At 44.8% G+C, this 12,417-nt stretch overlaps 1 protein-coding gene across 4 annotated transcripts in view; it reads right to left on the minus strand.

Annotated features, from left to right (window-relative positions):
- The window catches only part of LOC137634979 (uncharacterized), a 205,253-nt gene that overhangs the window by 71,152 nt on the left and 121,684 nt on the right, over window positions 1–12,417 (minus strand). For all 4 annotated transcript variants that reach the window (XM_068367575.1, XM_068367578.1, XM_068367577.1 and 1 more), the window contains exons 5-6: window positions 7,661–7,794; window positions 5,574–5,760 (exon numbers count right to left, since the gene is read on the minus strand). In XM_068367575.1, coding sequence (XP_068223676.1) covers window positions 5,574–5,760; window positions 7,661–7,794 — 321 coding nt within the window. The remainder of the gene's footprint in view (window positions 1–5,573; window positions 5,761–7,660; window positions 7,795–12,417) is intronic.

Consider the following 12,417-nt stretch of genomic DNA (forward strand, 5'->3'; position numbering starts at 1 on the left):
CCAGTGACGTTACGAGCTCTGGGTCTTAGGATGTCGAGACGTGTAACTAATTCCATGTTCTTGCAACGAAGGGGAACAGCCTGTTCTCCCTCCAACTGCCACTAATCCAGTGTGGTTGGCCGAATAAGACCGATACCAAACGGTAAACCAGTTAATCAGTACAGCTCATGTTATAATAGCGAATCTCCATAGAGATCGCTTTCCGGACAAGAGACTGTACGGTAATCACCGAACGCATCCAACCAAACCCAAGAGGGGATTGAGACGTATCTTCAATCTATTGTTGGGTGGGAAAAGAGCATAAGTCTACTACGGAGTAGTAACACCGAACTGTGCGCATGACAAGCATACATGAATAGTTCGACTTGAAAGTCGTGTCCGGAACTCAGTTGGAGAACGTTGGAAACGTTCGTAACGGAGGTTACCCGTTCTAAGGACAAAAAAACGTTCGTACTTCTCCGTCTCCGATTGGTAAACTAGCATTTATATTAGATGTTCCCAACTAGGGAACAGATATGCTTATGAGAAGTTTCCAGCCAAAGCCTTTGTAGGAGACTAAGACTTCCGATCGGGGGAAAGGAAAAAATGCCTATAAGGAGGCAGAATGTAAATGCCGTATGTCTGGTTACAGGAAAGTAGCCAAGTAATGTACTGAATAACCTGGTTTCAGTAAGGGATATAAATATACAACTTAATAGAACGGAGTTCTAATTGGAAGATGTATGTAGCCCTTATTGGCAGAAAGATCGCTTGCACGCATATATGTACGTGTCCATTTGCGCTAGCGCATGCGTATTCTCAGCCTCCAGGAAACGTTTGCAATGAATCCAGTTGTGGGAATAATGTATATGCGACGAATCGCAACATTATTGCCGAAAAAATTTTGATCGTTGACTAACTGTAATATTTTCTTGAATGAGAGCAAACATGTTCTCAAACAAAATATACAGTTATAGAGGCGATCATTTCCCCTTTGGTTTACCCCTCCTCTTTATGTGAGGGGCTAGCCAGGGTTCATTACACAGAAACGGATGTCTGTTTACCCGTGGTCGGGGTTTGAAACGTTCGTAACGTAATGAAAAGATGCCCACGCTGTTGCTATCGTTCTTTAACGTTAGCTAACAATGTTCCTTCGGGACTAATTGTTCGAAACAATAACCCTGTAAGGATAGAATAAAAAGTTTCGGAAGACTATCGTGTAAAAAGGCAAGTCGTTATACCCACGGTACAATGACGGGGGAGGCTGCCTTCATCAAACGGTAGAACCGAGTTTAAGACAATAACCTCAAGGTTTTGTCTTGGCTAGAGTGCCTGCTCCGGGAAGGCTTACGGCCTTCATGAAGTTTTAACACCCATTAAAGTTTTGTAAAAACTTCTCAGGAACGAGAAAGGGTGAAGTCTCGTATGTGGGGGTTTGCTTCAAGAAGGCCAGACATAATTGCCATCAACCGCTTACCTAAAGGGGTTGCCATCGAATGCTTTCTCGATAGTGAGAAAACTACTGTCTAAATCAGGTAAGGCCTGCCAGTGGAAATGAACTGGAATGTAAAGAATTTTTCATTCCCCACTCATTTCTTATCTGCTAACCAAACCACTCGAAGTTGGAAGGCGGAGGAAAGATGACGGTGGTTCGTTTGAAAACGAAAGGATCGGTGCTGGCGAAACCAGACTAGCTGATATAGTAATCAGCTGGGAGTGTAGAGTGATGTATTAAGTCACACCTTTGGAAGACCCATCCCGTAGAAGGGGGGGGGGGGGGTCGACCATAAAGTTTTCAGAAAACTCTGAATCGTGGAAGCAGAGATATTCGGATGAGAACTCAAGGGTTCAGAATCTATTTGTGAATTCCTTTCTCACAACCTTAAGGGATGTTGTGCCGAGAACCTGCAGGAACTCTGTCGCTGATTCCTGATGGAATTCCAGGAATCGTGTTACGTGACCAGGACCCAAAGGAACTGTGTCATAGTTACCTGTAGAGATTCGTAAACCCTTAGGCAGCAGGCATCCCTCTGTCATCAGAGTAAAACTCTTGATGACGATGGGAGCGTGCGAACAATTCACGGGACGAGAGTTCGAAAACTCTGTCATGAGAGTAAACCTCTTGTGCACTTGTGAACACTTCGCGCAACGAGAGACCGAAAAACTATGTCATATAAGTATGGCTATGGTCACGAGAACCCAAAGGTTCAGCGTGAACTGCGTTGTGAGACCTCGAAGGATCATAAGAGTTATTCGTGCACTTCAACCGATTCCGTGCGCCCCAAGTTGGTCGTGCATCCCAGCCAATATGGTCGTGCGCTTCTATCCGATCGTGCGCCAAAATGGTCGTGCACGCGCGCCAATATGGTCGTGCGCTCTTGCGCCGAACTGTTGGTAGGCGGAAGGGAGCTCGTGCGCGCGCCTTTTTCGCGCTCGTGGAGTGCATAAGGTTGCTTGCGCGCATGGCGCACAGTGTGTTTTTCGTGCGCATGGCGCGCCACAGGATGTTCGCGCACATGGTGAGTAACAGGATGTTTGCGCATATGGCGCGCCAAAGGATGAACCTGCGCGCCATGATCGCCATTTTGCTTGCGTGCGTCAAGACGGTCGTGAACGGCAAGTCGGTCATGCGCGCCAATTTGGCCATGCGCGCGAGAGCTCTAAGGTTGGTGAGAGAACTGACTGCTACGCTCACTCGAAGGTTCACGATAGCTTGTGTTGTGTGAGCGCGAACGATTAACACAACGAGAGTTTGGAAACTCTGTCATAAAAAGAATGACTCAGGTCACGAGAACCCGAAAGTTCAGCGTGAAAAGTGTTGCGCGAACCCGAAGGGTCAGCGCAACGAGAAACCGAAGTTTCCTTGTAACTAAACACTGAAGTGTCGGAGTGACTAAAGTTACGAGAGCCCAAGGGTTCTGCGTAACTAATGTTACAAGACCCCGAAGGGTCAGCGTAACGAAAAACCGAAGTTTTCTTGTCACAAAACACCGAAATGTCAGTAACTAAAGTTACGAGAGCCCTAGGGTTCAACGTAACTGATGTTACGAGACCCCGAAGGGTCAGCGTAATGAGAAACCGCAGTTTACCTGTCACAACACACCGGAGTATTAGAGAGACTAAAGTTACGAGAGCCCAAGGGTTCAGCGTAACTAATGTTACGAGACCCTGAAGTTTCCCGTCACAAAACACCAAAGTGTCAGAGTGACTAAAGTTACGAGAGCCCAAGGGTTCTGCATAACTAATGTTACGAGACCCCGAAGGATCAGTGTAACGAGGAACCGAGGTTCCTCTGTCACGAGACCCCGAAAGGTCAGCGTGATTGATGGTTCAAGTTCCCGAAGGCTCAACGTTACCATCGTTACGAGAGCCCGAAGGTTCAGCGTAACTGAAACCCGAAGATTTCGAGCGGAGTCCCGAAGGACTCCTACTGTCATGAGAACCCGCAGGATCTACATGGCAAAGGCTCAAGATAACACCTCCGCATAAGAGGTTTGTTCTCCCGAAGGAAAAAGTCGCTTAAGAGAAGGCTCTCGCTCCGCACCTGAAGAAGAACCATAAGCGTAACGGGGGACCGCCGATGCCCAGAGGCGGTCTTCTCTCGAGGACGAGAAACTCGTTCCCCCGAAAGGATAACCTGCTTTGGAGAAAGCTCTGCCACTGCCCCTGGTGGATCAGCAAGCTCCTACAAGTTATTTCTCGCGAACGAGAAGGAAGTTCTCCTGAAGGAGATCGCCTAAGACAAGCTTTCTCCCAGCTCTATGGGAATAAAGCGTTGGCGTAAAATATCTCTCGCGAACGAGGGAGAAGTCCTCCCGAAGGAGGACATCGCCAAAGACAAGCTTTCTCCCAGCTCTATGGGAAAAAAGCATAGGCTTAAAAATCTCTCTCTCGTGAACGAGAGTGAAGTCCTCCCAAAGAAGGACATCACCTAAAACAAGCTTCCTCCCAGCTCTATGGGAAAAAAGCGTAGGCGTAAGAAACTCTCTCGCGAACGAGAGAGAAGTCCTCCCGAAGGAGGACATCGCCTAAGGCAAGCTTTCTCCCAGCTCTATGGGGAAAAAGCTCAGGCATAAAAATCTCTCTCGCGAACGAGAGAGAAGTCCTCCCGCAAGAGGACATAGCCTAAGTAAAGCTTTCTCCCAGCTCTATGAGAAAAAGCATAGGCATAAACAAAAATCACTCTTTCTCTCTCTCTCTCTCTCGCGAGAGAGAGCGAGAGAAGTTCCCTCAGAGGAAGAACATCAAGTTGAAGGTTGACAGTGAATGCTACCTCGTAATGAGGGCAGCTCACGAGCTACCACATAGAGCGCATGATCACGAACAGGGCGGCCATAGCACTCGGCCTTGTGTTCTACGTTGCTGCTACCTGTGGAAAAAAAAGGAAGTTGTTATCAACTACAATTCATGCTCCGTTGCACAAAAAACACTATTCGGGGAATAAGTCACCTCCTTGTAAGATAATTCCTCGAAAGGGAGCAGAACTGTTATACACTTTAATTCTGTAATGAAACAAACACACGGCAGTGTTGAGAACCTGCTGACCATCAGTCGCAGGGAAGGGCGGCAATGACAACTCCCTACGGCGGAGGCAGTTGGATACGATGTCAACGGCAATTAAAGTTACACGTATCTAACAACGTATATTTCCATTTATACATATATACACTCAAATATATGTAAGATATAAGAAAATACACACAAAAAAAATAAAAAATCATCAAGGCAAGTCTTTGCGGGAGAGAAGGGCAGCATGTCCGTCCTCTACCGAGTCAAAAAGTAAAGTGGTTACTCAGCCGAGAGGTGTGAGTAAGCGGTGTAGCCAGTCTACCCCAACCACTCCACCCGCTAACTAGCGGATGGGGTAGTTATCCCTCGCTAAAATTATCATGGCTCGTCTTTCAGCTGCGCCGAAAGTAATACCCTATTATAAATAGCGAAGGTTTGTATCTGTGTCGGAACAAAAGTTTGATTAGGGAGCAAGCGGTACATCCATAATCGCTAGTGGCCAAAACAAGTGTGAGACTACTTCGGCTGGTGGAGGGGTGGCCGGTCTTCTCCCCCACTTCTTCCACCAGTTGTTTAACCCCTAATTAAACAATTCTAACAATTATTTCCAGAATGTCCTGAAACCTCTCCCTATTAAAGGATGATGGTTTGTATTCTGCATAGGAACAAACTTATGGTTTTAAGGTTGCATATGAGTAGCAGAGGCAAGGCCCAGTATTTATGATAAGTGCCTAAGCATCCTCTCCATCCAAGCTAGGACAAAGGATGGGCCAAGCAATGGCTGCTGATGGCATAACAGGTTTACCTATAGGTTCCTCTTAACCCCTACCAATCCTTAGCTCACAAGAACGGTGAGGTTGCAGATGCTAGTATTGTAGAAACTATTAGGCTTGAAAGTGGCATGAATTTATGACTCAAAGAAAGCCTGACAGGGATGTTTCCCATTGGCTACCATAAGGAGGAATAGCAACCAGTTTTTTTTATATTTGTAAATACAGCTGGGTTATTATTTTTTCCATATAGATCTCTTGAATAAACAGGTACCTTAAGAAAATTACTAAATGATACAATTATAATATACATACCTGCAAGATTTCCTGAGTATCTCTCTTAAATTGATTCTCCAAATCTGAAGCCTTCTGTTGTAGTTTCTTTGCTTCTTCTCTCCAAACGCTGACTTCTACCAAGAGGGCCCTTTGCTTTGATTCTAAATCAGAGATTATCTTCTGCTGGGCCTGTGACTTCTGGTCCAGATCAAATGATGCAGTTAACCTATCATATATACACATACAATAATAATCTTGATTAATCATAGTACAAGTTTTACGATTGCTGTATAAACTTATATTCTCCAGACACATAATGCATTTTGTCTTAATCCAAAATCCAACCTGCCTAGCAACATTTTCTGTGTGGCTAACACTTCCCACTAATTTCTATTCCAGTTCATTGAATGGCTGACCAAGATTTCTGATACATAGAATCTGTATAACTATCCTCTCCCTTGCAAAGGAATGACTTAAAAAAGAAATTGGCATTTTCCATAGATATTCTAACTATACTAAACTGAGTCCTTAAAGGAGGGACATGGATTAAGAAGCGCTGAAATAGCCATTGAATTGTTGGGTTGGGATGCGTAAGCAAACCCCACACTACTGAATACTACTTAATGACAAAAGTTTCAACATAAACTTTTCCCTTTGTTATTTCTATAAACTGTAATTTTAGAGAAAAAAAAAATAGTAAGCATATTTTCATATAAACCCAACACCAAAAATCATTCATAGTTCTATAGCAGCAAATATAGGACAGAGCCCAAACAGAAAAGAAAAAACTCATTATTTCACGAGGGCTTCAAAAAAAATATCCCTTTACCTAGCCAAATCTCTCATTTAAATGACATAAATACTGCCCTGCATTTTCAATTTAATAACCATGGAGGTTATTGTACATATTGCACATATTCCCATCAAGGCCCCATCTTGCATTGGTTATTTAATATCTGTGGTGGAAAATGTGGGAGGTTGGGCTGTGGCACCCTAGCAGTACCAGCTGAACTCGGCTGAGTCCCTGGTTAGGCTGGAGGAACGTAGAGAGTAGAGGTCCCCTTTTTTGTTTTGTTTCTTGTTGATGTCGGCTACCCTCCAAAATTGGGGGAAGTGCCTTGGTATATGGATGGATTTAATATCAATTGCTAGAAGAGCTCTATTCAGAAAAGAACCAGGCTGAAGCAATTGAATTTGAAAGCCATTGTGTAATAATAGCTTTTATATTTCTGTTAAGCCACATCTCCTCTAATACAATTTTGAGTGCTTTCGTGTAGCCACTGTTATATAACTGCAAATCCCCCTGAATATTAAAAACAAAATGGTTGCAAAATTCCAGGGTCTCCACTCAAATATCATTATCAAAATAATGAATGTTAGGGGTGGACTGCACTACTTTTAAAATACAACTATATTATTTTCCTTGAACGATTGATGTTTACTTTACCCGCTATTGGATGAAGGAAAATATTTTTTCCAAAATGAAAAAATAGGAAAATAACCATTAACAACTAAATTGCAAAAAGTGTCAATATATAATTCAGCAGCACAAAACCTGCTGAGTGATTATCCATTTAAAACTGTCCCGACTATCTTGATGAACAATGTTAGTGCATTAATTTGTCATGTTTATCTCAGAAAACAATCTAGAATACAAACAAATATAACAAATTTGTAAGTAATTTGTATTTTTCCTAGTATCCAAACCTGGAGCTATGTATAGGGGTTGTACCAACCGTGTGTCACACAATTGTACATAATTATTTTGTATATATTATGCTTGTATCTGCGCTCTTCCCTCGCACTAAAAAGAACCAGAACAAACATGTCTATGTGTCGCCTATGTAATATTGTCATTTCTCGAATATGTATTTTCCTGTTGCCTTGAGGTTTTGTATATAAAAGAGAGTGTTCTTTAATAATACAACTCAGTTGATTGCATCCTGCCTTTGAGTTCACAACCCTCTCTCGGCTCGTCACAGGGTATTCTTCCAGGTACACCGAAAGTATACCCCTATAAATAGCGGAGGGTTTGTATCCATGCCGGAACAAAGAGGCATATAAACTCATGCATATGTTTACAATAAAAGAAATTCAAGATTCACCTGTGTAATCTAAATACAAACCTATCTCTCAAAACATCAATTTCACTTTTCAGGGCATCTTTTTCTTTTGTGACACATTCCAGATCGGCTTTCAACTGACTCTCATAATTTTTGTCTTCTACAATATCTCGAAGATTTTCAAGTCTTCTCTCAGCCTGAAAGGAGAATATCTACTGCATGTGGGTTTTGACCAAGAAGAAAGTGATAAACCTGTCTCCTTATGCATATAAGATAATAAATCATGAAACACACAAGTAAGAAGTGAATTCCAAATCTTAGCTAGAGGGAGAGAAACTGTAAAAGAACTGCGTACTATGTGGTATGAGGAATACTGATTTCCATGGAAAGGATCTGTGTAATATGAGGAATACTAATTTCCACATAGTAAACATGAAAAGACCACTGACAAGAACTATGAGCCTAACTGATAGGGGGGGACTTACATTTGGTTTCACACAGCAGATTTTGCAATTAAAAATTTGGTCAACAATTACATATAGTAATACTGTACTGAAGAAAGCTCTGGGTGATAGGAGGATAGATGTGAGAGAGGCAAGAGAGCGTGCTAGAAATAGGAATGAATGGCGAGCGATTGTGACGCAGTTCCAGTAGGCCCTGCTGCTTCCTCCGGTGCCTTAGATGACCGCGGAGGTAGCAGCAGTAGGGGAGTCAGCATTATGAAGCTTCATCTGTGGTGGAAATGTGGGAGGTTGGGCTGTGGCACCCTAGCAGTACCAGCTGAACTCGGTTGAGTCCCTGATTAGGCTGAAGGAACATGGAGAGTAGAGGTCCCCTTTTTGTTTTGTTTCATTGTTGGTGTCGGCTACCCCCCAAAATTGGGGGAAGTGCCTTGGTATATGGATGGATGGATGGAATACTGTACTGTATTTATAAATTTTCGTCAGGATCACTTGAAGGATTCACTATTGAGAAAGAAGTGTAAATTGAAATATGTTATTTTCATTAGTAAAATAAATTTTTGAATATACTTACCCGATAATCATGTAGCTGTCAACTCCGTTGCCCGACAGAATTCTACGGGAGGGATACGCCAGCTATCACTATACTAGAAGGGGGTGTACTCACCAGCGCCACCTGTGGCCAGGTACTACAGTACTTCTTGTTGACACCGCCTCAATTTTTCCTCGGTCCACTGGTTCTCTATGGGGAGGAAGGGTGGGTCAATTAAATCATGATTATCGGGTAAGTATATTCAAAAATTTATTTTACTAATGAAAATAACATTTTTCAATATTAAACTTACCCGATAATCATGTAGCTGATTCACACCCAGGGGGGTGGGTGAAAACCAGTGTACATGACTAAAGGATAGCTAAGTATCCCGTATTTCATATAATCAGTTATCTCAGAATAACAATGAAATAATAAGTACCTGGTAAGGAAGTCGACTTGAACCGTTACTCTGCCTTTATTAAGTTCGTCTTCCTTACTGAGCGCAGCGTTCCTCTTAGGAGGCTGAATCAACTCTAAGGTGCTAAAGTATATAGGGCTGCAACCCCTACTAAAGGACCTCTACACAACCTCTAACCCAGGCGCTTCTCAAGAATGAATTGACCACCCGCCAAATCAAAAGGATGCGGAAGGCTTCTTAGCCTACCGTAAAAACCCATAAAAACAACAATAAAAGCATTCAAGAGAAAGGTTAAAAAAAGGTTATGGGATTAAGGGAATGTAGTAGCTGAGCCCTCACCTACTACTGCACTCGCTGCTACGAATGGTCCCAGGGTGTAGCAGTTCTCGTAAAGAGACTGGACATCTTTAAGATAAAATGATGCAAACACTGACTTGCTCCTCCAATAAGTTGCATCCATTATGCTCTGCAGAGAACGGTTCTTATTAAAGGCCATCGAAGTGGCTACGGCTCTCACTTCGTGGGTCCTTACCTTCAGCAAAGCAAGGTCTTCATCCTTCATGTGAGAATGGGCTTCTCTAATCAGAAGCCTTATATAATACGAAACTCCGTTTTTGGACATGGGCATCGAAGGTTTCTTGATTGCACACCATAAGGCTTCTGACTGTCCTCGTATAGGTTTTGACCTATTAAGATAATATTTCAGAGCTCTGACAGGGCAAAGAACTCTTTCTAGCTCGTTACCTACCATGTTGGAAAGGCTAGGAATTTCAAACGATCTAGGCCAAGGACGTGAAGGAAGTTCATTCTTAGCTAAAAATCCGAGCTGTAAAGAACATGTTGCAGATTCGGATGTGAACCCAATGTTCTTGCTGAAGGCATGAACCTCACTGACTCTTTTAGCTGTTGCAAGGCAGACGAGGAAAAGAGTCTTGAGGGTAAGGTCCTTGAAGGAAGCTGACTGGAGAGGTTCGAACCTAGGCGACATAAGGAACCTTAAGACTACGTCTAGATTCCAGCCTGGAGTGGGTAAACGACGTTCTTTAGAAGTCTCAAAAGACTTAAGGATGTCTTGAAGGTCCTTGTTGGAAGAAAGGTCCAAACCTCTGTGGCGGAGAACTGAAGCCAACATACTTCTGTACCCTTTAATCGTAGGAGCCGAAAGGGATCTCTCATTCCTTAGATGTAATAGGAAGTCAGCTATTTGGGTTACAGAGGTATTGGTAGAGGAAACTGCATTGGCTCTACACCAGCTCCGGAAGACTTCCCACTTGGATTGGTAGACTCTACGAGTGGATACCCTCCTTGCTCTGGCAATCGCACTGGCTGCCTCCTTCGAAAAGCCTCTAGCTCTAGCGAATCTTTCGACAGTCTGAAGGCAGTCAGCCGAAGAGCGTGGAGGTTTGGGTGCAACTTGTCTACGTGAGGTTGACGTAGAAGGTCCACTCTTAGAGGGAGAGTCCTGGGGACGTCGGCCAGCCATTGTAGTACCTCTGTGAACCATTCTCTTGCAGGCCAAAGGGGAGCAACCAGCGTCAGCCGTGTCCCTTCGTGCGAGATGAACTTCTGAATGACTGTTGATGATCTTGAACGGTGGGAATGCGTAAAGGTCGAGATGGGACCAATTCAGCAGAAAAGCATCCACATGAACTGCTGCTGGGTCTGGAACTGGAGAACAGTACAAAGGAAGCCTCTTGGTCATGGAGGTGGCAAACAGATCTATTGTAGGCTGACCCCACAAGGTCCACAGTCTGTTGCACACGCTCTTGTGAAGGGTCCATTCCGTGGGGATGACCTGATCTTTTCTGCTTAGGCGATCTGCTGAGACGTTCATGTTGCCCTGAATGAACCTCGTTACTAGGGTGAGGTTTAGACTTCTTGACCAAATGAGGAGGTCCCTTGCTATCTCGTACAGGCTCCTCGAATGGGTCCCTCCCTGCTTGGAGATGTAAGCCAAGGCTGTGGTGTTGTCGGAGTTCACCTCCACCACCTTGCCTAGCAGGAGGGACTTGAAGTTCAATAGGGCCAAATGAACTGCCAGAAGCTCCTTGCAGTTGATGTGGAGCGTTTCCTGTTCCTTGTTCCACGTTCCCGAGCATTCCTGTCCGTTCAAGGTCGCGCCCCAGCCCGAGTCTGATGCATCCGAGAAGAGATGAAGATTGGGGGTCTGAATTGCTAACGATAGGCCCTCCTTGAGAAGGAGGTTGGTCTTCCACCACAAGAGAGTGGTCTTCATCTCTTTGGTGACCGGGATAGAGACTGCTTCGAGCGTCAAATCCTTGTCCCAATGAGCTGCTAGATGGAATTGGAGAGGGCGGAGGTGGAGTCTCCCTAATTCGACGAACAGGGCTAACGATGACAGGGTCCCTGTGAGACTCATCCACTGTCTCACCGAGCAACTGCTCCTCTTCAGCATGCTCAGGATGCAATCTAGGGCTTGGCTTATCCTTGGGGCCGATGGAAAAGCCCGAAAATCCTGACTCCGAATCTCCATTCCCAGGTAAACAATGGATTGTGAGGGAATGAGCTGGGACTTTTCTAAGTTGACTAACAGACCCAGTTCCTTGATCAAGTCCAAAGTCCAGTTGAGACTCTCCAGACAGCGACGACTCGTGGAGGCTCTCAACAGCCAGTCGTCTAAATAAAGGGAGGCTCTGATGTCCGATAAGTGGAGGAATTTTGCAAAATTCCTCATCAGATGCGTAAACACCATAGGAGCTGTGCTTAGGCCAAAACACAGGGCTTGGAATTGGTACACAACCTTTCCAAAAACGAATCTCAGGAAAGGTTGGGAGTCTGGATGAATAGGAACGTGAAAGTAAGCGTCTTTCAGATCCAACGAGACCATCCAGTCCTCCTGCCTGACCGCTGCTAGGACCGACTTCGTCGTCTCCATAGTGAACGTCTGCTTGGTGACATAAGCATTGAGCGCGCTGACGTCCAGCACCGGTCTCCAACCTCCTGTCTTCTTGGCCACCAGAAAGAGACGGTTGTAGAAGCCCGGGGATTGATGGTCCCGGACTATAACCACTGCCTTCTTCTGTAACAGGAGCGACACCTCCTGGTGCAACGCTAGCCTCTTGTCCTTTTCCTTGTAGTTGGGAGAGAGGTTGATGGGAGAAGTGGTCAGAGGGGGTTTGCGGCAGAATGGTATCCTGTAACCCTCCCTCAGCCACCTGACAGACTGGGCGTCTGCACCTCTCCTTTCCCAAGCTTGCCAGAAGATCTTGAGTCTGGCTCCTACTGCTGTCTGGAGAGGAGGAGAGTCAGTGTTTGCCTTTTGAAGTCTTGGGACCTTTCCTAGACTTGCTCCTGGAAGAGTCTGGACGGGAGCTTCCTCGGCTGGGGGCTCTACCACGAAAGGGCGGAATAAACCTTGTAGCAGGAGTATCAGCCACTGGGGTGC

Source organism: Palaemon carinicauda, chromosome 45 (assembly GCF_036898095.1).
Source record: "Palaemon carinicauda isolate YSFRI2023 chromosome 45, ASM3689809v2, whole genome shotgun sequence".
In the NCBI taxonomy this organism is placed as follows: domain Eukaryota; kingdom Metazoa; phylum Arthropoda; class Malacostraca; order Decapoda; family Palaemonidae; genus Palaemon; species Palaemon carinicauda.